Genomic DNA, 26,198 nt, shown 5'->3' with positions numbered 1-26,198 from the left:
ATCAACACCATCAGCAACCAAAACACCTTTCCATTTGCCCTCACCTTTCAAAAGCTAAATATATCTTCCCAGGACCTCCGCCAAAATGATGAAGAGAAAAGGGGAGAGAGGATCCCCCTGCCTCAGACTGTGAGAAGCTTGGAAAAAGCCTTGCGGGGTTCCATTGACTAACATAGAGATCCACGACCCATCAATGCACGCTTTTACCCAATTAATCCAGTGGGCCAAAAACCCAAACTTATCAAGGACATGAAACAGGAAGTCCTGGTCCACCATGTCATAAGCTTTCTTGATGTCCAATTTAATTAGCATCCACTCGACCTTTGCTTTCCTGATAGAATGTATGGCTTCATGAGCTATAATGATACCTTCGACAATAGATCTACTCGACACAAAGCCACTTTGCTCTTCCAAGATAATAAATTTTAACAAAGGTTTCAATTTGTTCATAATGACTTTGGCAATCACCTTGTATATCACATTACACAGAGAGATGGGTCTAAAATCCCCAAAGGATGTTGGCTTCTCCACTTTGGGGATTAAGGCAAGAAAGGTACAGTTTGGCTCTTTTTCAACCTCGAGATTGACTCTTGCCTCTTCCACCACCTGCCAGCCCTCATGACCAACCACATCCCATAATTGTTGGTAGAAAAAAGCTAGAAAACCATTTGGTCCCGGAGCCTTATCACCCACCATCGAGAAAATGACCTACTTCACTTCATCAATTGAAATAGGTTTACACAGGACTTGATTATGATTATCCGAAATTAACTTCCGAATATTCTTCAAAAGAGTGTCTTGATGCAGAGAGTCTAAGCTCTGATTCTTAGAAAGTAGCTCTGAGAAAAAATCCACATCTTCTTTGTTAATACCCTCTAACTTATCCAAAACCACATTAGCCCTGCTCTTGATGGCCGTCACCTTGTTCCAAGATCGCCTGACCTTAACATAATTATGAAAAAACGTCATGTTCCTGTCACCTTCCTTAAGCCAGCCTTCTCTAGATTTTTGTTTCCAATATACTTCTTCCCTTTTCAGAATTTCATTAAGTCTGGATTCGAGAGCCTTCTGTTTGTTGAAGGCATCCAATGTCATACCTTGGTCCATGATAGTCAAGTCCAAGTCCTTGAGCTCGACTTCCACCAAACTTCTGTCCACAAAAATATTCCCAAACTTAACCCTGTTCCATTCCTTAAGTTTACCTTTGAGGTACTGCAATTTTTAAAAAACTTAAAAGCCCACGATCCAATTCTCACAGGGGCCTCCCGCCACGTTGAGGAAACCAACTCCTTCAATGTGGGATCGCGAAGCCACATCTTTTCAAATTTTAAAGGACATTTGATCGGAGCACTATCCAAACATATCAATAGCTCAATGGGTAAATGGTCAGAAGCCGCCAACGGTAAGACCCCAGCTTCAAACAAAAGAGGTTTGGAAGCCCAATTACCCCCCAAGAAAAATCTATCTAACTTCTCCGCAATGTGCTCCCTACCAATCCGCCGATTTGACCAAGTGAAGGTCCCTTTGTTAGTCTTGACTTCCCGCAAGCCATTGTCCGAGATAGAGTTTTGGAAACCCAATTGAGATGTAGTAACACCTACCTTACCACCTTTCTTATCTCCAGAATCCAAAATAGCATTGAAATCCCCCCCAAGCACAACCAAATCCTGGGTCAAGTTGCTCAAAATCATCGATAATTGTTTCCATGTTTCTAATTGCAGATTACCTCTTGTTGGTCCATAGACATTGATCAGTCACAATTAATACCAAAGGAATGGACCTTGCACAACTGCCATGATTGCGAATTAATAAGTCCCTCTACCTTGATGAGAGTGGGGTTCTAGATTATCCCCAACCCACCTGAAGACCCCACAACACTCGAAAAAATCCTTGCCCAAAACCTCCAACCTCCCAGCCACTCGACAACTTCCTCTAGACTAAGTTTAGTTTCTTGCAGACAAACCGGGTTTGTCTGATCCAGCCCTCGCTTGATCAGACGACACTTGTCAAGGGCATTACAGTCCCTGACATTCCAACTAAGGAGTTTCATTTTCCTTCAGGAAGGGGACCTCCCTTCCTTACTGAAAGTTTAGATTGACCTTTGGCATTCCCTGCCATCGCAATCCGAATTCTATTGGGCTTTCGACCTCTGAATTTCTTTTCGCCAATAGAAGCTTTGTTAGTTTGAGAGTCAGACTGCTAGATGGCCCGACATTCCAAAATGCCCTCTTCGTCAAAAGCATCCCAATCCTCCTCCTCCTCCTCCCAAGCTATATCATTACCACCATCACCATACCTCGCCCCTGTATCATTGACCAAGTTATTGCACTGCTCTTGAGCGTGTGTCCACTCACCATCTAAAAGTCGAACCTTCTGGGAACCCTCAATGCTCGCATCAATAACATTCATGGTAGCTTCAACCTTGTTAAGCGCTTCCTTGACTAGTTGCGTTGCATCCAACTGATTTGTTAGGATTGTCCCTTTGGATTTATCGTCCAATCTTGAATCCTTTGCAGAAGGTCCATCGTTCGCCATCTTAGGCCCCAAGGAGGGCAAAACCCCACCATCCTGGGAGTGTGACTGGCTAGCTGTCATATGAACCTCAGCAAAATGTTCCACTCTAGCTTCCAGTGAGGCATCGACTAACTTGCCCTTAGGACCAATCAAGCAAACCTCCTTCGAGTGACCATCCTTATTACAAACCGAGCATTTTTCCAGGTGATCCTCAACCTCAATCTGTTGCAGCCAGCGCCCCGCGTTTGTATTGATCTCAATCCATGCTAGAAGTTGGAATTGAGGTTTCCAGCTAATACAAATTCTCGCATATGAGCTAAAATCTTCCTTTTCAATAACTACATCCGATTCGAGATAAAACCCTAATTTGTTACCAATCATTTGGAAAACTTCCTCATTCCAATATTCCCTGGGGAGGTTGTAAAGGCGCAGCCAAACCGGGACCTCTTCCATTGAGGCCTTGATAAGGTTAAAATTTGGTTCCCAGTCTCTGATATACATACCTCTGCCTCCTAAGAAAAAAGGCCCATTATTGAGAACCCAATTCTTATCTTTATTATTTTCTGTTGTGACCAGAAAAAACCCATTTGGCATAGTCTTAATCTCCACGCTGAAAGGCCACATCTCCTCACACCATTTCTTAACCCGACATACAGCCGGCTAGTCCCCAAAGCATTTCAAGAAAAAACCCCTATCTCTAAGAAAAGCTACAGAATCACTCCAGCGTTTGCAATCCAGGTAGAAGGACAACTTTTGAGAGTCAGCAGGTTTGGGTTTAACCTTCTCAGACAGCTCAGATCTCAGAATCTTCTTAGGCCTCCACTCTTTGTCGTGGACCCTCTGCCAGTCTGTCTTAGCACTAGCTGTACTGGTGCTGCGTTTGTTAGGGTTAGAATGATGTTCCCCTTTGGGTCGAGGGAAGTCCATTCTCCATCGACCATGATTTCTGGCAACTGGACCAAACCCGGACATTCTGTTCTAATCCTCCCAAACCCACTTAGGTTTCGTCCAAGCTCTGAAGCCTGGATTCGTGAAGAATCTTGGCCTGTCATTCTGCCTGAAATCCCTGAACTCTCTGGGTTGCAGCCTCAGTCTCCTGCGCGACGCCATTTCTTTAATAGACCAAGGGCCACTTGATTATGTGAGTATAGTATTGTTTTTTCTGTTAAGAAGCTCATGTTTGAAAAGCTTAAGAACTTGCATATGATAATTCTGTATTATTTTATTGTGTTGGAGAAGAGGCTGGATACTTTGATAACCACGAAGTTAAATGCGTTGATATTAGTTGATTCCCTTATAATTATCAAATTGTCAGCCACAACTAAATAGGAAATCTCAAGTGTCCTCTTGAGCTGGGAATCAACAAATATGTGCCATGGAAGCTGATCTGTCGGCATTTTCTCCTCAGTTCAAATAACATAAGCTAGCTGGCTCAACTCAATGAGCATGGAGTCCACAGGAAGCTGTCTTTGTAGCTCTGAATCACAGCTCCTGTGCGTTGTTCTTTTTTGTGTTTGAGGTGGTGGTCTTTTAGATTCTTTGTTGTAGTCCCTGTACGACATGATAGATGACAAGATGCCTCTTGGTAATTCGTTCTAATCTTTGCTTTTGGCCTAGCCTTATAGTGAAAGCAGTTTATCTTTTGACATTTTGGTACTTTCTGGAGTAGTTCTGGTTTGATTGCATCTAGGCATGCCTTTTTGTTATCAGACAATTTGTTGCTGATTTTTTCTTTAATGTATAATGTGGTTTTCTCTGTCGTATAATATTTGGGATAATTTCTTGTAAAACGCTTTGGAACTGTATCAGACATTGCAAAAGAACCAATGGTTAGCCACATGTTTTTATTGTTCTTGAGCATTAGATAGTATTAATCTCAAATTTATGATTAACGACTAATGAGATGGATTGGAGACAATTTTGTTCAACTGTAGTGTAATAGTTTTTTGTTTTAATTTATATATTCATATTTGTGAAATTAATCTAATATAGCTAAATATACGATTCACGGGCATTTTTTTGGCTTTGAAGTTTACTTTCTGCTAGTGAATTCCACATGTTTGACTGAGATTGAAGCCTTGAATCTTAAGCATGTGTCTTTTATTCTGTTTAAAGCACCTTATTAAGTTATTCTTAAAAGTTTAAAACTATTTCTTGAACCTTTCCTACACTTCCTTAAAATGTTTGTGTACTCCAAGTCATCTCTAGCTTGCATACTACCATTTTCATTTCACGAAACTCAGTTTTGTTGCAAATTTTGTCATTGATGTCAATTGTTGAGCCTCAGGAAAATGTTTTGGATTGTAGTCTCAGTTGAGCTACCTGGTTTAGTGCTTGAGCTTCGTACTTGCTTATTTGAACTGCTTGTTTGTGTGGTTGAGCTGTGTTAGTGTTTGCTTGAGCTGCTTGTGTGCTTACTTGTCTACTTGTCAGCTGCTTAGTCAGATTATATGCCACATCATCAGTTGAGTGTTCAAATATGCCAACAATCTTATTTTGGCTTCATTGAATCTACACTCTATAGACTCAGAAATGTTTTGTGTTCTGTTTCTTTGCGATTGAATTGATTAATTTATTTACTATGTTTGGTGTGTGGCTGCAAGTGGAGTATATATTGTAACAAAGAACATTTTACTGCGTTGATAATATTTCTTGTTTCAGTTACGTTAGTGGAGCCAGTTGTTTCAGAAACAATCAACATACCAGAATTAATATTCACGAAGTGGTGGATAATATTTACAAGGAGTTAGGGCAGCTGTTACTTGTTTTAAAATGGAGATGGGAGTGCTTTTTAAAAATTTATAAGGGGCTTCGAATAATATCTCCTGCGTCAGTTTTTAATGATACGTAACAACAAAGAGAACAGTAGTGATCGTGTGGAGAGGAGCCATTATGACTTAAAAAAATCGTGTGTATGCTTGGCACAGGAGGCGTGAAGAAGTCGAGAATAACAAAAAATCGTGTATTGATTGGTACTGGGTTTTGAACTTGATGAATTTTCGGTGAATGAAAACGAAATCATAAAAAAATATTTCAGTTTTCTTTATCGGCAAAATATTGAAAAAGCCATGATTATGTTGCCGTGAGAAGGGTGTTAGGGAGAGGGTGTTGCAATCACTTCTTTTGGTAATTGTTTGTAGAGGTTGTGAAGTGTGGTGTATAGAGCAAATACGATGGGGGTTAGCGTTGAAAGATATGTTATCAGTGGTGTGGTTAAAAAATAATAGCAGTGGCTCCTCATTCTTTTTAAAAAATAATATATTTTGTTGATGCTGTGTGGGTTAGCGGAGTAATCGTTAAAGAATATTTTGTGAGCTGAGTTTTTAAGTGGTTCATTTTTGAATGGGAAGGCGAGGATCAAGCGAAGAGGAAGACAGGCATCCGATGTTTTTCAAATAGAAGGAAGGTTGAAATGTATTAAACTTCTAGTATTGGTTGCATCCCTGATGTATGTATATCTGCAGAAACAAAAGTATTAAAGATTATTAGTTCTAGATTCTGATTATCAAGTTGCATAACAGAGAGTTTGAGGTTGGTGCCTCTGTCGGGTGGAGTGGGTGCTTTATCTTTGCAGATTGTGTTCTTCAGAAAGTTGGGGCTCTCATTAAGTTGTTTGCTCTTATGTAATCTGGGTTGGTGCTCATTTTTGTTAATGAAAGATTTTGATGTACCGTAGATTTGCGTGAAAGGGTTTTCCATGAGAAAATTTGGTGTTTGTCTTTTGGTATTTGATTTCTCAAGTTTTTGTGGTTTCTTGCTCTTTAAAAAGTTTGAAATATTGATTCACCCCCCACCCCCTCTTAGTATTTCCTGTGTGTACTTCAAGATTGATGCTATGCTATAATGTGAAATTAAACTTTGAATGTGTTGTCATTATGTACTTAATATAGCCTTGCTTTATATGAAATTTTTTCAGGTTTCAATTTCTTGAATAAGACTACATGTGCGTTGCAATCTTTTTGTTTATTATGCCGAGAGGCGCAACACTATAGTGACACCCACTCATTTTTTTTCCGTGTAATTTTAATGACTAAATTTTTTAAAATAAGTTAAAACTAAAATCTGTATTAAAAATGACTAGGCAGTAGGTAATTTAAAATAAGTTTAAGAGTAAAATCTAAATTAAAAAGCAATTTTTTATTATTATTATTTACTAGCATACCTATATTTTATAAATAAAATTTATGTAGACGATGTCGAGAGATATCAAATATAAAAAATCTTAATAAAAAAAATCTTTATCTTTATGGTTGATATTTATTATAATTTAGTCTTATTTTAGAATATGAAATGATTTGCATGAAAGAAAGAAATATTTTTTAAATCTAAATTTAAAAATATAAGTTTTAGAGTGTTATCTTAGAATATGAAATGATTTGCATGCAAAAAAAATAGAAGTTTCTTTTAAATCTAAATTTAAAAACATAATTTTTTATATTAGAAGTTTTTTAAAATCTAGATTTAAAAATATATATTTATTACATTTATTAAATAATAATAATTGGAAGTTCCTTTTTAATTACATGGATAAAAAACTTAGTGGTAGATAAAAATTAAATCTAAATTTAAAAAACAAAATATAAATTAAAAAGCAACTTATTGTTATTATTTATTAAATATAAAAAAAAATTATGTTTTTAAATCTACATTTAAAAAAACTTCTATTTATTTATTTTTGTCATACAAATCATTTCATATTCTAAAATAAAACTAAATTCTGGTCTTACAGGAAATTCAAACCATCATGCAAACTATTGTACGTGACTCCTGAAAAGATTGCTGGAAGTACGTCTTTTCAGGATATTTTAACATCCTTGCAGCAAAAGGTATACTCCTTACTTTATATGTGCGTAGAAGTGATAGATTGGATCCAAAAAGTGTTTGGGACAGGTATCCGTGCAACATCACTGTGATACACATCTGGAAAATTTCAAATGAAATATTGAAATTGGGATACTGATTGTTTTTAATTCTATCAAATTGTCATTGTTACAGGGACAGCTTGCTCGATTTGTTATTGATGAGGCACATTGTGTGAGGTAATCCTTCCAAATGAATTTAATACGGCTTGCTTGTATAAAGTGGTATACTCAGCTTTGCAGTAAACTCAAATTACATAGATCACTTTCAGAGATGGCAAGATCAATCAAGTACACTTTCTTTTAAGATCCAGACTCTTAATCTCACATTATGCCATCTGACCTTTTACAAGGACTTTATGAATTTGCAGCCAATGGGGTCACGATTTCCGACCTGATTACAGGGAGTTAGGAAGCTTGAAACAGAGATATCCAAATGTGCCATTGATGGCACTCACAGCCACTGCAACTCAAGCAGTGCGGCAGGTACTGACAATGATGTTATAGGCAATGTTTGGTTTAAAGAAAGTTTTGTTGAATGCCATTGATCTAGATAATAAGTTTCATTGATTCTTGGATAGTAAATTTGTTACACAGGACATATTGAAGGTTCTGAGAATACCTCGTGCTCTGGTTCTTGAAACAAGTTTTGATCGTCCGAATCTCACATATCAGGTAGTTGTGAAAAATAAGGACTCTTTACATCAGCTTGGGAAAACAATCAGGGAGTGTTTCCATCAACAGTGTGGAATTGTCTATTGCCTATCCAAAAATGAGTGCATGGATGTTTGCAAATACTTAAATGATAAGTTCCAGATCAAGACTGTATACTACCACGCGGGGCTTTCAGCCAATGGTAGAATGGAAGTACAGAAAAGTTGGCACAGGGGTGAGGTGCAAGTGGTGTGTGCCACTATTGCCTTTGGAATGGGCATAGACAAAGCTGATGTTGTAAGTTATATGAATTGTTGCATTTTAGTTATTTTTCCTTATGTTTTATGCTTACGTATTCTATTATATGTTTGGAATGTGTCACAACTGCAATTCATGTAGGTGTTTCAAAAGCATGGTATGTCTACTCTAGCTTGCACTACAAGCAATTTTTCAATATTGTATACATATAATTAAAGGTCAAATGCATTAAATAATAATCACACCTCACCATTCTGTACAAGGACAATATATGAGCTTTTGAACAGTAAGTTTAACATATTGCATTATCAGATTAGTAAAGCATTACAACCTGAGCAAACCACTCATACAGTCAAAATGTTTGGATCAGATTTTGTATATGGACTTGTCCCAATATTCTGGTTCAAACAGTGTTAATCCATTATTTTGAATGGCACTTTCTTCTTATTTGTTACAGTGAACCACTCTGGTTGACTACAAGTGTGTAAAACTTGAAACTAAGAAAAATCTTTAGAATTATTGTTATTTGCACCTTTAATAGTCATTCCCAGCTGAGTTTATTTATTTGTTCTCTCTCTCTCTCTCTCTCTCATGCTCACACTCACACTCACACTCACACACTCTCTCTTTCTCTCTCTCTCTCACACACACACATGCACGCACATGCATGTGCACACACCCACACAGTCAAGCACTCACATGAACACACACATCTACTCACTTGTCACATGTTAATGATGATAGCTTCGGTCAGATAAACATAATCATGGATGATAATTACATCAATAGAATGATTTATGATTTTGTTATATGTATGTATGTATATATACCAATATACATAATAATAATAATTGAGTTTATTATTATTACATATATTAATATACATACATACATAATTATAAATGGATATTAAATCATAAATCATTATATTGATTTATTCTATGTGGAATAAATAATTATTTTATGAATAAGCATCAATTTGATTGAATGATCAAATGGCTGATCACACATCGATCATCATTACTATTATTCTTCCAAGTATAAATCTGTGTTTAAATCGATCTACATTGAGTATCGTGCATGATCTAAACCCAGTCGATATTGTGTATCGACTACTTTTATTGATCTTTACTATAATTGATAATTTGTATCGATTTACTACTTGATCTTATTATAATCGATAATGTGTATCGATTTAATGATGCTTGTGTTATCATCATTCTAACATACCGATTAGGAATCGGTTTGTTAAAGGATTATAAACTATCGATTATGAATCGGTATGTATTATGTTTGCAATGATTAATGAATGAACATATAGGTGGAGAGACACGTCTCCACACGTGTGGAGACATGTCTATCCATTGATATGTCTCCTCACTCATATATATATAATCCAAGATAGATCGGTCAAAGGTTAGTACAGCAATCTATTAGTGCAAGCCTTTGAGATCAATCTCATTCTCAATACTCAGCAATATATTGTGATATAATCAGCAACACTTGAAGTATTATCAATACTTGGTGAATCAACATACTTTGTGGACATACTATCTTCTCCTTATACTTGCAGCAACCTACAAGATTCATAGGTTAGTGAGAGCATCATTTGTGAGACAATAAAATTAAAAAGATACCGCTATTTCTATCTACTAAGAAATCTAATCTACTTTAACATCACACACATGGATATATAAAAAATGACAGAGCCTGTTTTGTTAAAATATTGTAAATAATTTTCTACCAGGGTCTTTTGTTTATCGTGTCTTGTTCCATACCCACAACTATCATTAACTCCACTTAATTCCTTGTTTAAAGCAACCTCTTATTCTATAATATTCTATAAGCGGAATTCGTATTTTCCTCCAATGTTTTATTGCTGTTTTACACTTACACAAATAAGTTGATCTCTGTCATAACTCATGTCCTGTTTTGGCTCCACTTATATTGTCTTATGTTTATGTTATGCTCCTGGGCCCTAACCTTGGTCTGTAATATTGTTTGTGTGGGTTGTGTATTGTATGGCATGCGATACACAACCTAAGGTTAGTCTTGCAATAGGGTCATGCATTTTGTTTTTACCTTGGTACTTTTTTATAGTAAACGTATATACTTTTGAGTCCCATTGACTTATCAGATCATTTGTGGGCATCAATTTGTTTCTTCCTTTCTTCATTCTCTGATTTAGGCTGGCCAATTAGGAGATTAGTAGTTGCCCTAAACCAATTTGAGTTATACATAGGAGGATTCCAATTGAGATCATTATTGAAACATTGTGTCTAGAGTTCTGCCTTATGAAGTGGCATTATTATCTGAATCTTATGCTTTCTCATTACTTAATTGTTTGAATTCATTTCTCCTTCACATTCACATCCATTGCTATATTTTGTTCAGTTATTGCATTGCATTACATCAATCAGTTCAGACTCTTTGCGATTTCGCGCTTTAGTATAGAAGTAGTCCTACACATGGTATAAATATGACAAACTGGGCAAGCTATTTTGCAGTGTGAGGAAGAGTTCCAGTTCGATATAGAAATTCTTACCTTACTATATTCACATTATTTACAACTTTGTCTAATATTTTTTAGTTAGTATTCTGTGATTTTTTTGTTATGTTTCAGGTCAGATCCTATACTTTTGACAGCAACTTTTGGCAAAATGTCTTCAAAGCTGTAATGCTTTTTGGCAGTTTTGAGAATAGCCAAGTGAAACAATTCTGATATGAGGTATAGGGTTAGTGAAGGAATCTTCGATAAAAATTGACTTCGGGAGATAGGGCACTGATAAACTCCCTGTCATGGCCACACCTATTATTAAAGGCCTGGTTCTTCTTGTTCATCTTTACATACTAACAACCATGCCTATCATTGGTAACACCCCATTGGCATTTGTTGGATGCTCTCTTGTGCTTGCCTTCATGGCTTTTAATTGCTTGTGTACCTTTTGGCTTTGTTTTCTTATGTGTGGGAGATATTTGGTGTTTTTTGTGGCTTCTTTCCCAAAGGAGCATAGGTTGGTATTATGGATGGCTTCCTTGATGTTTGTGGAGGATTGGTTGTATCTTGATCGAGGTTGTATCTTTCCCTACTGTTGACTATAAAGAATATCATTTTGATTATGGAGATTTAGGAAAGACAACTTGTTTATGGATCAATCATGGTCCAGACGAGTTGCCCCAATCACTAATCTTTCCTGAAGTTTTGCTTGAGTTTCAGATTTGTACTTCAGAAGAATATTTTTCTGAGTTTAAAGATAAGTTTGCAAAGCTTCGCACTGTGACTGCTGCTTTGCTGTTGCTACACATCCTGATAAATCATGCTAGGAGTTGTATATACTTAGGTCTTTTGAGTGTTGTTCGCTCAAAATTTTTGTTTTTGTTTACAGTAGGTTTTCTTTCATGGTTCTAGTCAGTTTGCTTTGTTTACTTTAAGTTAGTTGTTTTGCTTTCTTGGTTTAGTTTGCTTGTCTGCTTTGTTTTGCTTTCAATAAAGGGGATTCCATTTGTGAAGGGCGTTGTATCTTAAGAACTCTAACATCTGTACTAAACTATGTTCAGTTCATTTCTTGGATAAATATTTATGAAGTACTTTTGAATCCGAGGTTGTTCTTTTTCAACTTCATCATTTGGCTAGAACTTGTATTTGACTCGGAAGGGGATCATTTATTGTATCTTGGCACCAATATCTTATGATTACTATATTTTTACACACTTAAATTTCTCTAAATCAGTGTGGTCTCCTAGGTGACGTCATGGCTAAACAAAAGAAAATCATCAAAGGTCTTACTTCAGCACCACTATAATGCTCAAGCCCAAGTGAGCTTCATTGCTTACGAGCCAAAGTGTGGAAATATGTGAAAAAGAAAAGAATATCAAAATGAATGAAAAGAAAAAAATGAAAAATCAGAGCACTTGGCTTTGGGTGTGTGGAAATCTCTATAGGTGTACCCTCAATAACAAAGAAAAATAAATCGCCGAAAGTAGAGCAATCTCTGTGAGATTATAGAGATAACCTTGTCGGGGCTATGAACGCTCGCTGACAGCGAGGCTTTGTCCAAGGATGCTTTTGGAGTTAAGACTAACTACACAACTCGCCATGGTGGAACCAAAGAGTCATATTGTTCTTATGAGACGAAAATGAACACATTTTGCACACTTGTAATTTGAGATGAAGTGTCTTGATCCAATTTGAGATTTTTCTTCCTTTTTGAGTATGTTTTCTAGTCATTTGATGGATTGGAGGGAATTTTCCAAAGTTTCTAGGTGTAGATTGGTTTTATCTTTGAAATGTTTAGAAACATTTATTCGGGTTGGCGCTAGATGTTGTGACCTTTTTCACACATCGCCCCATTGCAAATGGGGACCCCCTGTTTTTGCTTTTTAGGGTTTTGCCTTGGCATCGCAACTGCTAATCACCAGTCTTTTTACAATGAAGAGTTAGTTTTTGAGAAGTCATTAATGTCAAATAGGGAATTCATGCTTGGAACAATGTCTGGATGTCGTCAAAGTGCTCAGAAGGCCTGGAGGACGAAAATCACAATTGCTTAGGGTCAATTCTAACACCTTCCTATTTTTTAGGAATTTTGTTTTTTTGCTTTTTTGCTTATTTATTTTTTGCACTTTGGGACCAATCTGGGAAGCATTTTTTTTTGGCTTTCTTTTTGATTTTTTGCTTTTGTGTTTTTTTTAATTTTTTGAAAGTAGACCTAGGGTTGGTTTCCTCAGGTCATAGCATCAATGCCCATGTCTTCAGAATAAAAAAATTGTATCTCCAAGTCTAAAAAGTAGGGTAAAATCTCCAGGCTAGGGTTTTGTTCCAGATATTTTAGATAGGCAACATGGCAGATCAAACTTGAAGATGGCGATGGGAGCAAGTTTGGAAGATGTCCGATCAATTGCCAAGTCCGCCAAAGGGGAGATGTCCGATCAACTGCCAAGTCCGCCCAAGGGGAGATGTCCGATCAACTGCCAAGTCCGCCTTGGACTGTCCAATCAATTGCCAAGTCCGCCCAAGGGGAGATGTTCGATCAATTGCCAAGCCCGCTCAAGGGGAGATGTTCGATCAACTGCCAAGTCTGCCTTGGACTGTCTGAAGAGCCTGCCAAAATTCCCGCCCAAGGTTTGGATAGAGCTTGCCAATATTCTCGCCCAAGGTTTGGATAGAGCTTGCCAATATTCTCACCCAAGGTTCGGACACATCCGATCAGCTGTGAAGTCTGCCCAGCCATGTTGCACAACGTCCAACACAAGTTGAAGTCCGCCAAGGAAAAAAATCAGAAAATTGGCTAAGTGTTGATACCTTGGAGAATAAAATTCAAAATTTGGTTAAGTGTCAAGGAAATTCCCTAAGCAGGAAGCAAATCCGTCCAAGGAAGATGAAGGAAAATTTGGCTTAAGTGTTGGTAGATTGAAAGAAAAGTTGAAAATGTCCAATCTATGATGAATTGTGCTCAAGAAGTGGCGAGACAAGCCTAAAGTCCGCCTAGCTAAGGAAGGTTTCCAAATATTCATGAGGTTTGCAAATGGTTGGAAGACTATGAAGTTTGGTATAGACACAAAGATGATCAAGTTGGCCAAAGAGAAGGAAAAGATGGCTTGAAGAGGTTAAAGTCCGCCCAGCACCTAGAGAAGTTGGCCAATCAACCTACACATGACTAGACATCTATAAAGTTCGCCTAGGGGAAGTTGAAGGTAGAAAGGTAAAATGGCACAACATTAGTATTTCCAAACATGTGCAAAGTCCGCCATGACTAGAGAATGATGGCAAGATGACCAATTTGGCCTAGCAAGAGACCAAATTCGCCATGAAAGAGGAAAATGGCTAGAGGAACAGACAAATTGGACAAGAAGCATGAGATCCACCATTGAAAGATCAATCAAGATTGAAAGGTTTGGAAAATCAAGCTCGACACCTAAAATATTTTTTATATTTTTTCCAACACTTGGAATTATTTTCAAAGGGAGAATAAATTCAACACTTAGAGAAATTTTCAACACTTAGAGAAATTTTCAACACTTGAAAATTTTTGAACACACAAATTTCTAAAGACTCTTTGCCAACACATTCATCTACCCAAGGAAGGAAAGAAATTTCCAAAGTTTGACCCAAGTGTTGGAATTTGCCAAGAGAAAATAAAATAAAAAAATGGTTAAGTGTGGAATTTTTCCACAACAAAAGAATCAAATTTTGACTAAGTGTTGGAAAGAAAACAGGGAGAAAGAAGAAGAATAAAGAGGAAATGTAAATAGGAAATGAATAAAATCCTTGTTCGAGGGTGGACTTTGTCCTACTTAGCACAAGCCAAATTCAGAATTGAGGGCAAATCCATAGGCAAAGTGCGTCCGAGCATACAAATAGCCAAAATCTCAGCTAGGTGTTGGAAGGTTCACATGAAGGTGTCACAAAATGAAATTGAATAGCCAAAATTTGGCGAAGTATGGGAAATACTTCACAAAGAAAGTTCCAATTTCCTCCATTGTGGCATAGGCACAGGGGAGTTCTTTTGCAAATTCAGGGCACATGAAAGGATTTAAAGGCATCAAGAAAGGAAAGTCTTCAAACTTGGTGAAAATATAGAAAGAAATTCCTTGGAGGATTTCATTTGCAATCCCAGACCTATTGAAGCAATCAGGGCAACTTCTTGAAGGATTTCATCTCCTGAAGAATTAAAGACAAGCTCCCAATTAGAATCAGATGGTGGCAAGAAGAGCATTCCAAACAAATTTCCATACTTAGACAATTTCTCGACACAAATTGGAGAATTCAAGGACCAATCAGATTGTTCCCAGTCAGCATATCTAGGTTCAATGAACTTGACTTATCCAGAGCTTCTAGAAGGCACACTTCACAATGCAACAACCTTCTATTTTATTATTGGTTTATATTTAGCAAGAAGGACAAGTGTCCTCAAATGCAATTTTCTCATTGGTCGAGGGGTAGCTAGTTGTAGCAAACCCTAATTAGGTTTTATTTTGTAATCTCGACCGTTGATTTGAAATCAATCCTGGCCTTTGAATTGTAATTGAGGAGTCTATAAATTGAGCTCACCCCTCATTTGTAAATCATGGGAGCATGTTGAGATAAGTAAATTGTTGTTTATGACTGCCAAAGTAATAAGTAATGCATTGTTCAAATTGATGGTGATTACTTCTCTTATTTTGGAGTTTGCATGGTTCTTATCCCTCATCATAGTTTAGATTTTATTTCATGTTTGTTAGACGAATGCAAGATCTGATTAGTATTGATTTATGGTGAATCTTCCACTCATACTTTTGATGAACAAATGATTTTTGTTCATTGTGTAAAGTATTTCAGCATACATAACCAAGGTAGCTAGCTATCCAACACAAAGTCGCCCGTTCACACATATAAACCTTGGAGTTGCCGTGTGGTCTTTCTCGCAATCTTGGCACACGTAGTGATTTTGTTCAAGAGAGGTTAGAGTATCCTTGGATATTTTATTCTAATGTTCGGTAAATGATAAAACGTGAACCAACAAATACCTAAATCATGACCAATATAGAGGAATGCATACATAATTAATCTTGACTATGTTGCAAAAGTCCATTAAGAGATTTATAAAATGCTTGATGTAGGCATAATATTTAATTTACGAATGAGTCAATGGGTGTTTCCCATAGTGATTAACTTGAAGAAAGAATCAATACAAATATGAACGTATTTATTTTAGAAGTTTTAATATAGTCCACTATTAAGGACCAATTTTGTATCCCATTCATAGATTCTATATTGGAGGAAGTAAAAGAATACGAGATTTATTATTTTATGGATAACTTGTCTAGATATAACCAAATAAATATAGCCAAAGAAGTTAAAATGAAATCCTATGTTATGAAGGTGGGGTGTATGTGTATAAGTGGATTCCATTCAGGTTATGTGATGCCCCTACTACTTTCCACAAGATTATCTTGCACATCTTTGACAAGATGGTGTAATGTCCCCATTTTTGGAGAAGATTTGATTAATTAATTTAAGTAGTTAAGTTGTCCAAATAATAATTATTTTTCATGGATAGCTTAATTAATTATTTTAATTAATAATATTAAGTTAATTATTTATAAAGTTATCAAATAAATTAAAAATTAAAAAGAGGACTTTATATTTAATTAATTTAATAAAGTGACTAATAAAATATTATTTCATAAAGTCACTTCTAGAAGCTTTTGGATGTTGGGGTGAAAAAAAAGTATTAAAGGGGATCAAGATGAAGCTTCAAGGCAGCTTGGATTATTGATATGGTTTTTGATTGGTTTTGTAGAACCGAGAGGTGTCTGCAGACTTTGGTATTTAGGAACGAAAACTCCCATAGATTGCATAACTGAGGGAGTGGAAGACCTTCCGAGGGGTTGCAGCTGAGAGTGGAAGATACTCAGTCTTCCATATTGAGTTGCTACATTTTCATGGTAGATGGGTTAATGCTATCATCAGAAACTTCAGATTGGAAGCCCATAATACATCGATTTGGTTTGCAATAGTGAGGCGAATCTATTGAAGAATATTTTGGGGAAGATTTGTGAGTCGCTGATATGAAATTGCAGGTCTGAGACAGGTTCGAACTTCATCTCATATTCCACGATTTGGATCAAATCTCATCAAGAAGTCACTCAATCTTCATCCTAAGGCCAGCAATATACTTGAAGGGAATTAGGCGATTCATTCCAAGTCAATTTAGAGGTGTTCTTGTGTAAGATTCAGTGATATTTTTCAGTCTGAGTCAAAATCGTGGTAGGCAGGTTACACCTTTGATTTGGCTCATATCTCTTCCATTTGGCTTCGAAACACATCATTAAGGACAGCACTCTAGCTTTGGAGGAGAAAGGCGACATTTTTGGAGGTATTTTGAGAGTGTTTGAAGGTGCATTCAGTGAGGAAACAATTCTGAAGCAAATCGCACCAGGCTGTCTTCCAAAGCAAATTTGTTCATAACACTCTATTTTGGCACCGAATTGCCCAAATGGGAATGGCGCTTCATTCAAGAAGATAAGGCGAATATTATTGGTTAAAGCATATAGTTGGCTGCTGTTCTGCAACTGTTCTTTTGACTACTGATATGGCAGCAGGGGCGATTATTTGATAAGGTTAATTTGGCAGATTGAAGGCATCAAGTTGCTTGATATTGCTTGCTTCTTCACACATCCAAATGGGCGATATTATTCCAGGTTCATTATCAGACAGTCCTTACACTTGTTTTCAATTTAGTTGTAATGGTTATGGCATAACCATTACAACTAAACATAGATGGCACACTCGCCGAAAACTCGGCGAGTGACAAAAACTCGCCGAGTAGTAATGACTTCTACTCGCCAAGAAAACTTGCCGAGTTTTTGGCAAGTTTTTGTGACTTCTACTCGCCAAGAAAACTCGCCGAGTTTTTGTCAAAAACTTGGCGAGTTTTAAAGAAAAACTCGCCTGGGTTAGCATAACAGCAGAAAACGGCCAAAAATACATGCATTTTTTGTTTTTCTATATGGTTTTGGGCTGAGAAGGGGGAAACTCACTTGGAAGGGGCACGCTGAGAGCCCACTATGCCCTCAAGTAATCGCCGAGTTTTTTGGTCTGTCCGTCGGGATTCATATATGGAATATAACATTTAAGTATAAGAAAGAAGACACTTATACTTTAAGTTATATTCCATATATACTGTCAGGATGTTTGAGAGTGGTTTCGGACCTCCAGGAGTTATAATGCAAAATCTAGTTTTTGGAGGATTCTTCAATTTTCCAGACTTAGTCAAATTTCAGGATCCTTCGGCGATGCCCCTTGACCCCAACTTGGGGGCGCTGCCCCCAAACCCCCGTCGAAAAATATAGGGGGAAATTGCGTTGATGGAAGTAGGGAAAATTTAACCTCCGAGTTTGATTAGGCTCCATATAACAACATAATTAGCATTGAAGAAATCCTGGTATTATACATTTTAGAGTTGAAAGTTTGAAACTATGAGTATGAATGATATGAATGATGAAATTTCAAATATGATGAAAGTTTGAAAGTAGTTTTAGCTAGAGCTGGGAAGAGGAAGTTGTATTTACTTTTGGTTTTACAAAAACTATTTACTATTTTGCTTCCAGCCATCAGCATTTCTCATGAGGATGCGATTTTGTAGACACTTTGCATTTAAATATATCGAGAATCAGCTTGTTTCGTTTGTGTTATCATTTATTGACTCATTGGATGCATCTTCTCATTAAATTTTGCAAAAAAAATGCATTTTTTATTAAAATTAAGCGGGTTTTTACGTTGCCGAGTTTTGCCGAGTTTTTCCCGAGTTTTCACCGAGTTTTTTTCTGAGGGGCTTGGCGAGTCGAGCCAAGTCGTGAGTAGTTCAACTATGGGTTATGGCTGTCACTAGACCTCAGAAATTCTGAGTGATAAGGGGATAGGGCTTGGTCTTGAATTTTGCTATTGTAAACACTCATTTGAACATCATTTTGAAATAAGAAGGAAGGAATAATATTGCATCTTGATAGTTGATATTCTGAGGTTACATGACAATTGTTTGATATAATGTCAATTAGCTGGAAGTACATGTTTGTGGGTCTAATTTGACATAGAATACTCTAAATCTGTTGTATATGCACTCTTGGTTATCATTCCTTCATTTGCAGTCATTAGTAATTGTCCACTCATATGTGCTGGTTCACCCCAATATCAATCTGAAAACTTCTGAGACAGCAAACAGCATAACACGCAGTTTGGACAGCAAAATATTCCTTGTTCTCAGTACGGGATATTTCATACGGCAACAAGAAACTTGAAGACTTCTTGGATGATTGGTACATCTATAACATTTAAGAAGAACACCTTCATTCTCTAACAAAATGCATTTGGCACTATCAAGTAACAAGATTGTGCCTAAATAGTAATAAGTATAGATTCATTGTACCTCAAGGGAAGCTCCTAGGACACATTGGGCAAGATTGGACTTATCATAGATCCTAATAATATATGGGTCATTGTTGAGATTGAAGCACCAATTGGTGTGATAGGAATAAAATCCTCCGTTGTCCATGGTAGGTAATGTTGATATCACATTAAATATTTTACATAGTTTTCTTATCGTCTAGATGTCTTCACAAGGAAAGGGTTACCGGTTGTTTGGCTGAATGAACACGATGAAGCTTTCAAATAACTGAAGGAATGCTTGATAAACATGCCTACTCTAGTTTATGCAAACTGGAATAAGAATTTAGTGTACATGTTGATTCTTCCAACTTTGCCATTGGGGCACCTTGGTACCCATGGATTAAGACACCTTGTATTTTTTGCAAGGAGTCTATTATCCAAGGCTGAAAATAGGTACAATACTACTGAATGAAAAGCCCTTGGTATGCTTGTAATGACCGTCGCTGCTTTTTCCCAAATAATCTTAACTGAAAACCAAGCAATAGATAGTCTTCAATACACCTTCTAATCACCTAGATCTTCAGATGGGCAAGGTAAGAGCGTAGGGTGCTTACAATCACATTTCTACTCAACATGGTTCTGTAATAAATGTCATGCAAATGAGTACGTAGACACTAGCCATCCACGATGACCATATGCCATGCTTATTCAGCGGAGTGTGTGATGAACAACACAAGCTGACCACTTCTATGCTTCTTCAGCAGAGTGCATGACAAACAGAATGATTATACATGTTATTGGCATGAGTCAAGCCTTGATTCAAACCAAAATGGTCAATAATACCAAGCTTGGCCAGTGATGGAATTCTATATGTATTGGTGGTAAACCGTCCAATACTATAGTATGAGAAATGCATACATGAAGGCAACTGACATTACAAGCATCTGGGTATTACAAATATATATTGTTGCAACTAAAAATAAGTGATTACAATGATTAACAAGAGCTGCAATATAAGCTTTATTTCTAATTCTTGAATTGAAATACTACTGCAATACATTTCATGAGGTAATATCACTGTGAATCATATGAAATCAAAAGGCAGTGATACCCAAGTGAAGGACAGTTGAAGTAAATAATGGAGAAGACATGAAAACGCTGAAGTAACACTGAAAATCACTATCAAACACTTATACACAGGTCTGATATAAAATAACAACCAATATGAGTCTGAGTCTGAAATGACATTGAATATCATGTAGAATTCACTCAAATAACACAATGAATCATACCCATCACTGCTCAAATATTGTAGTTGATGTGGGAATCTTGAAACACACTGAAAATTCACTGTTCACCACAAAATCGCTGTCATATGCAGGTCTGAATCTGAAACAGCAGGGAAGAGGTTTGAAACACCATCAAACCCTAGCGCCACGAACTCAGAACTCCTTCCAACATAATCTGATCAACAATAAATCATCTCATAATGAAACTCTACAACCAAGTGCCTCCATACAGCCAAGAATCACTCTAGAACAAGCTGCAAACAAACTTAGAAATCAGCACACATGCCATACTCTAGCCTTGTTGCACTCTCCATGAAATGGTACACCCTTATAGCAAGGTAATTCATCATTTCAAACTTCACATATTCTCAACACATTAATTGAATCAGAACTTTAACATATATTAGCAAACCTGAAAGTCTTTGAAGAAAACAAAAAAATCTATTGAAGCTCCAATGTGATTTTTGAAGTGAAACCACCATAAATCAGCCAGGGAGGATCTTTCACCACCAAAAACTAGCAAACTCAAGAGGGTTTTGTCCTCAAGGGTTTTTTAGAAGAACACAAGTTATCTCCAAAATGCAAAGGCAAAACCAAATTAATCAACAACCCAAACAATGAGCCTTCAACCTCCTTTTATCTATGTTACCCTGAGTTTCTGAGATGGGGGGATGGGGAAACAGGTTTCCGAGATGGATTATTTTTTTTCCCAAAGTAGGGGACGGCAGTGGGGACAGCTATATAAAAAATAGGGAAAATTTAAAATATATAGGGAAATTTTAAATATTCGTATAAAAACATGGATAAAGCATGCTTATATACATTATAAAACCTGAACATATAACGTTTGTGGTGAATAATTTAAATTAAGAGTTTGCATGAGAGTGGAAGTCGAACAAATAATCAAAATTCAATCATTAATTTTATGGGACAGCCAGAGTACGGGTTTCCGAGTTTCCGGGACGGGTCAAATTACGCTGGAAATGCGTCCTCGGGTAACACTGACTTTTATAACTTTTTGAAGCAATAAAATATTACATTTTTTTCTTTATTTGTTCCAAAACTCCTTTTATAAAATATATAATTAACTATATGGAACACTTTTCACCTTTTTGAGGAATTACAATGTTTTCTCATGGATAAAGTCCCTTTTCCAAGACATTTATTAGAAATAACTTTTCAACACCTTTAAAATGAGCTATTACACTTGGTTGTCTCTTTTAATATTTCCAATGTTAGAGAACTTAAGTGAAATACCAATTAAATAACTCAATAATATATCCAAGTTGCGAATGGGACCCAAATGATATGATTTTGCTATTTGATCATACCGAAGTGATATTGAAGACGAAGGATGACACGAAGGCAATCAAGTGACTTTCTAAAAGTAGCCTTCTCCTCGAAGTTTGGAGAGCACCCAAAATGTCGAATATCAATTTCGAAAGCATCAAAGGCCCCATCTATCCAATGGAACTCAAACCCAAGAACAATTGCTTTGCAAGATTGATCAAACACTTCTCCAAGAATGTTGGAGTTTTCCCTAACTAACTTGTTAGCCTCCAGAAGACTTGAAAATTGAGTATATGTGCACAAATTGGCTAAGTGCCAAAAGGGTACATTACAAATGTCTATGTAATTCATATGTTTTGGCATTATCTCCTAGCAACATGATCACATTTTTTGTGGATCATTAGGTATTACTATACATTTTGAATAGACCTATTCTCCAAGGTTGGATAACTAGATGATTGCCTTTTTTGCAAGAATTTGGAAGGAAAGATAGGTAAAACTTTCCACCATTAACTGATGAGGAGAGTAGTATAGTAAAGAAAATTATTCAATTTTAAATCAAATATAATACAATCACAACCAGACAATCGATTACATAGTGTTTACCTTGGGAGAATTCTTTTAGAAAAAAATCCAACCTTCAAATCTCAAAGAAATGTATTATTTTTAACTTTATTATAATATAATTAGTTTCAAGCCTTTATATGAGATCACATAGTCATTTAATTTTGGAGATATTCTAGTACCATTATAGTATCTGTAATATGATATGATAATGCCTCCATCTTGACCACTCAATATATAGGAAAGATCAAAGCTACAAATTGGTTACTAAAACCATGGGTTGTAAACCATGGTCTAAATTAGGCACCCAAATCCATGCGAATATCCAATTCACAAATGTAAAATTCCTTAACTGAATTTATTTGCAGGGAAAAGAAATATCACAAATCAAGCAAAAGATTGCTAATAAAACATAAAGATATTGAATCTTTGAATTTTTGGAAATTTCATCACACAGTTCTGTTTTAATTGCATCCTTCCTCTTGCTTAATTCACAGCAAATTTATACTTGTTCGATATAATAGGGGAATAATTATTGACCATTTCAAATAATGTTCCTAATTCTGCAAATGAAAGGAAGTGAATACGCAGTTTGCAACTGGTAAAGATTTTAATATTTGTGCACCTGAAGCATTCACAGCCAAATTGGCAATTCAGTGTTGACTCAAAATAATACATTGAAACGGCTCTTTCCGGAAACACTGAAGCATTCACAACAAGCAATCACAAACGCAAGACAATTTCTCCACAGTTTTCACAGTATATGAATTAAGTCCCGATATCAGGTTTGTAGTTTACCGCGTTGAATAGACAAGCCATGCTTTAGCCCCCCGATGATGTTAGAACAGACCCGCAATCCTTCGTGTTTCGAATTGTCTATGCAATGGCTTGTGATTTTAGCAAACACGACACAAGCAACACGATACCTTTGTGTTTGTATACTAGCAAATAAGCAACACGATACCTCCCAGACAGTTTGTATATTGGCAAATAAGCAACTCGATACCTCCCAGACGGTTTGTATATTGGCAGATAAGCAACTTGATACCTCCGTGCCTGAAGAATGACAGGATTCTATCAATCTGAACCTGTTCGTGCCGTTACTTCCTCTGTTTCGATCCCGCCATGAATATAATAGCAATAGAAAAAAATCCCAATAGGCCAATTATTATTGACGAAAGGAATACTCTGTATTTCTTATCGGAAACTACAAAGATGAATATAAACTCTCTCTTCCAGTTATCAAATCTAATGATATTTCCCGCTATCCTTCATTGCCAACAGTGCCTCCATTTAAAGTGAATTTAGAAAGGAATCCATTCCGTGAGGAACTGTTTGGAAACCAACCCGATAACTTATTCCATTTCAAAATAAACAATAGTTTATTGGCTTATTAATTAGTTTATATTAGTGAAGAAATACTAATATAAAATAATTAACCTGAGAATAATTTATTTAATTATTAATTAATTTATATTAATGAAATGGATAATTAATATAATATTCTAGTTGAACTTAAACTAGAGTTTATTAGGGGATATTACAACAAAAGCATGTCGGGTGAGCTGATGGTAAAATAGAAATCACCATCACCACCTTGGGCGCTCCATTTGGTCTATTTTGGGTTTTGAGAAGATGCTCTGTTTTTAACTGAATTCATAGTTAATTTTCTCTCGTCATGCTCTTCCTATAATGGCAGCCCTTATACACCTTACAAATTGTCATAGTTGTATTTAGCAACTTCTATGACACTAAATGAGACTAATAATTGCCAAATTCAAAAGTAGAAGTGATGTGTAGTGTACTCCAAGTAAGATGCCTCAAATATTTGGGTGCTTAAAGATAAAACAAATTAATTGAAGAACTTTGAACAGTAGGAATGCAATATGTGTTACATCCATCCCAACATTCTTGCACTTGTGATGTACCTTGCAAGAGTAAAACGGAAACTGCATCAAATTGTGAAGTATTTGTTAGGTGTTACAAGGCACATATTTTTCAATTTGTATCAGTAATATCACAGAAATGGCTAAGAATTTAAGAATGATTTAAACTACTGAGTTGTGTCATTGTCTATGCAGCTTCAATTTCTAATTTCAAATATTTTTTTTTTAAAGAATTATTTGTCATTTTTTAATTTTTCAACCTATTTTAATTTTTATTATTTTTATTGAATGTTGTATAGTTTTCAATACAAATATAGATGTTCTTTCCCCATTGTGGTTCATGCTCAGGTGTTATTTGTCTTTGCTTTTATCGATAGAGGTCTTCCTTGTATTCATGTAGTTCAGATGTTATACCTTACTCTTTGATGTAAGAGGAGCATTTATTTCAAAAAAAATAATAATTTAGGTGTTTAAGCAATACCTTTGATCAAATTCTTTGAAAATTTGACTAGTTTATCTTGGTGCTTCTCTGAGCTATATCTACTTTTCCAGACAGCATTATGTACAATTTTTTAGAAGACCTTGTTAGTGGCATATTGTGTTCACGGAATGTCTGCTTGTTACTAGTGCATCTAGTTTGTTAAGAATTTCACTTGCAACATTAATATTTGAATGAGGAAGTTTGATTTTAACTCTGCTCTGAGTTGTAATTCAAATGCACTGTATTCAAACCCATTGTTTTTTGTATTAAGAATATCTATTATATTGCAGAGGTTTGTGATCCACAACACACTGTCCAAATCAATTGAAAGTTATTATCAAGAGTCTGGAAGGGCAGGTAGAGATAACCTTGCAGCAACGTGCATCACATTATATCAAAAGAAGGATTTTAGTAGGATAGTTTGCATGCTACGAGTTGGACAAAGATGCATGAATGAACGGTTTAAGCTTGCAATGAAACAAGCCAAGATGATGCAAGCGTACTGTGAAGAAAAGGTACTTTGTTTTTTCACCTTTTGATCCCTTTTTTAATTTTTTGAAATAAAAGAGAAGAAAACTTATTAATCAAATTCATTACCACTGGTCCCTGTATATTGAAGAGGTTAAAACTTAAAAGCATGTTTGGTAGAAGCTTATTTTTCACAAAGATTACATATTTTTTTTGCTTATGTTAGATGTTCTCCTGAGTCCAAACAAATTTCATTTCATAAACTTGGGAAATCTGCAAAGATATTTCCAAATGCAAAAATAACTCAATGAACTCAGAACTACCATATAGTTAATCAACAAGAAAATCTTGAGTTGCTCACAAAGGTTCTATCATCATTGAGTTGACATATGAATTAGAGGATTTTGTTCTAGTTTAACACTCTATCATCATTCAAGTTTCTATCTTTGAATTTCCTGCTCATTTGTCCTTTTCATATCCTGCCTTTCTACATCTGTAATAATAATCTTCTTGCCTTTGCCAACCTTCTCCGAAAATATACACTTAGTAAATTACTTTTTCCACTTCTGATCTGTCATCGCATCGTGTTTTCCTTCTCTTTGTTTATTTCCTTATCCTTGTTCCTATCTAAAGGTCTGCTACAAGAACTCACATCCTTTGCACTGAGCTTTTCAAATACTAATTTCAGTCTCTTTCTCATTATTTGAAAATTCAATGCCCCTTCCATTTCTTTCCTTGGGGACGAAACACTGGCACCTGTTTCTGTCAAATATTATCAAGATTTTTTGAGAAACTTCTGACACTGGAATATAGAAGACTCTCTTGATATTGAGTTATCAGAAGATGGCTCATCAGTGTTAACTGAAGTTGTACATCTTGAAGATGGGGTTTAGGTACAAGAACTTGTAAAAAAAAAGACTGAATTCCTCTTGCTGAGGTGGATCAAGCAACACTCTTTATTCATTCAATTTATTGTCTTCTGTTCCCTTGCCTTTCAGCATTATTGTTGTCTTGCTGAATTTCATTAGCAGCATCAATATCATTAGCTCAGACTGCAATCACTTTTTTGTT

At 36.0% G+C, this 26,198-nt stretch overlaps 1 protein-coding gene across 4 annotated transcripts in view; it reads left to right on the top strand.

Moving 5' to 3' along the window:
* The window catches only part of LOC131070562 (ATP-dependent DNA helicase Q-like 1), a 126,216-nt gene that overhangs the window by 74,320 nt on the left and 25,698 nt on the right, over positions 1–26,198 (top strand). For all 4 annotated transcript variants that reach the window (XM_058006128.2, XM_058006130.2, XM_058006129.2 and 1 more), the window contains 5 exons: positions 7,244–7,340; positions 7,510–7,553; positions 7,745–7,859; positions 7,971–8,324; positions 24,950–25,174. In XM_058006128.2, the coding sequence (XP_057862111.2) occupies positions 7,244–7,340; positions 7,510–7,553; positions 7,745–7,859; positions 7,971–8,324; positions 24,950–25,174 (835 nt within the window). The remainder of the gene's footprint in view (positions 1–7,243; positions 7,341–7,509; positions 7,554–7,744; positions 7,860–7,970; positions 8,325–24,949; positions 25,175–26,198) is intronic.

Source organism: Cryptomeria japonica, chromosome 2 (genome assembly GCF_030272615.1).
Source record: "Cryptomeria japonica chromosome 2, Sugi_1.0, whole genome shotgun sequence".
Classification (NCBI taxonomy): Eukaryota; Viridiplantae; Streptophyta; class Pinopsida; order Cupressales; family Cupressaceae; genus Cryptomeria; species Cryptomeria japonica.
This window is presented reverse-complemented; position numbering and strand designations above follow the sequence as displayed.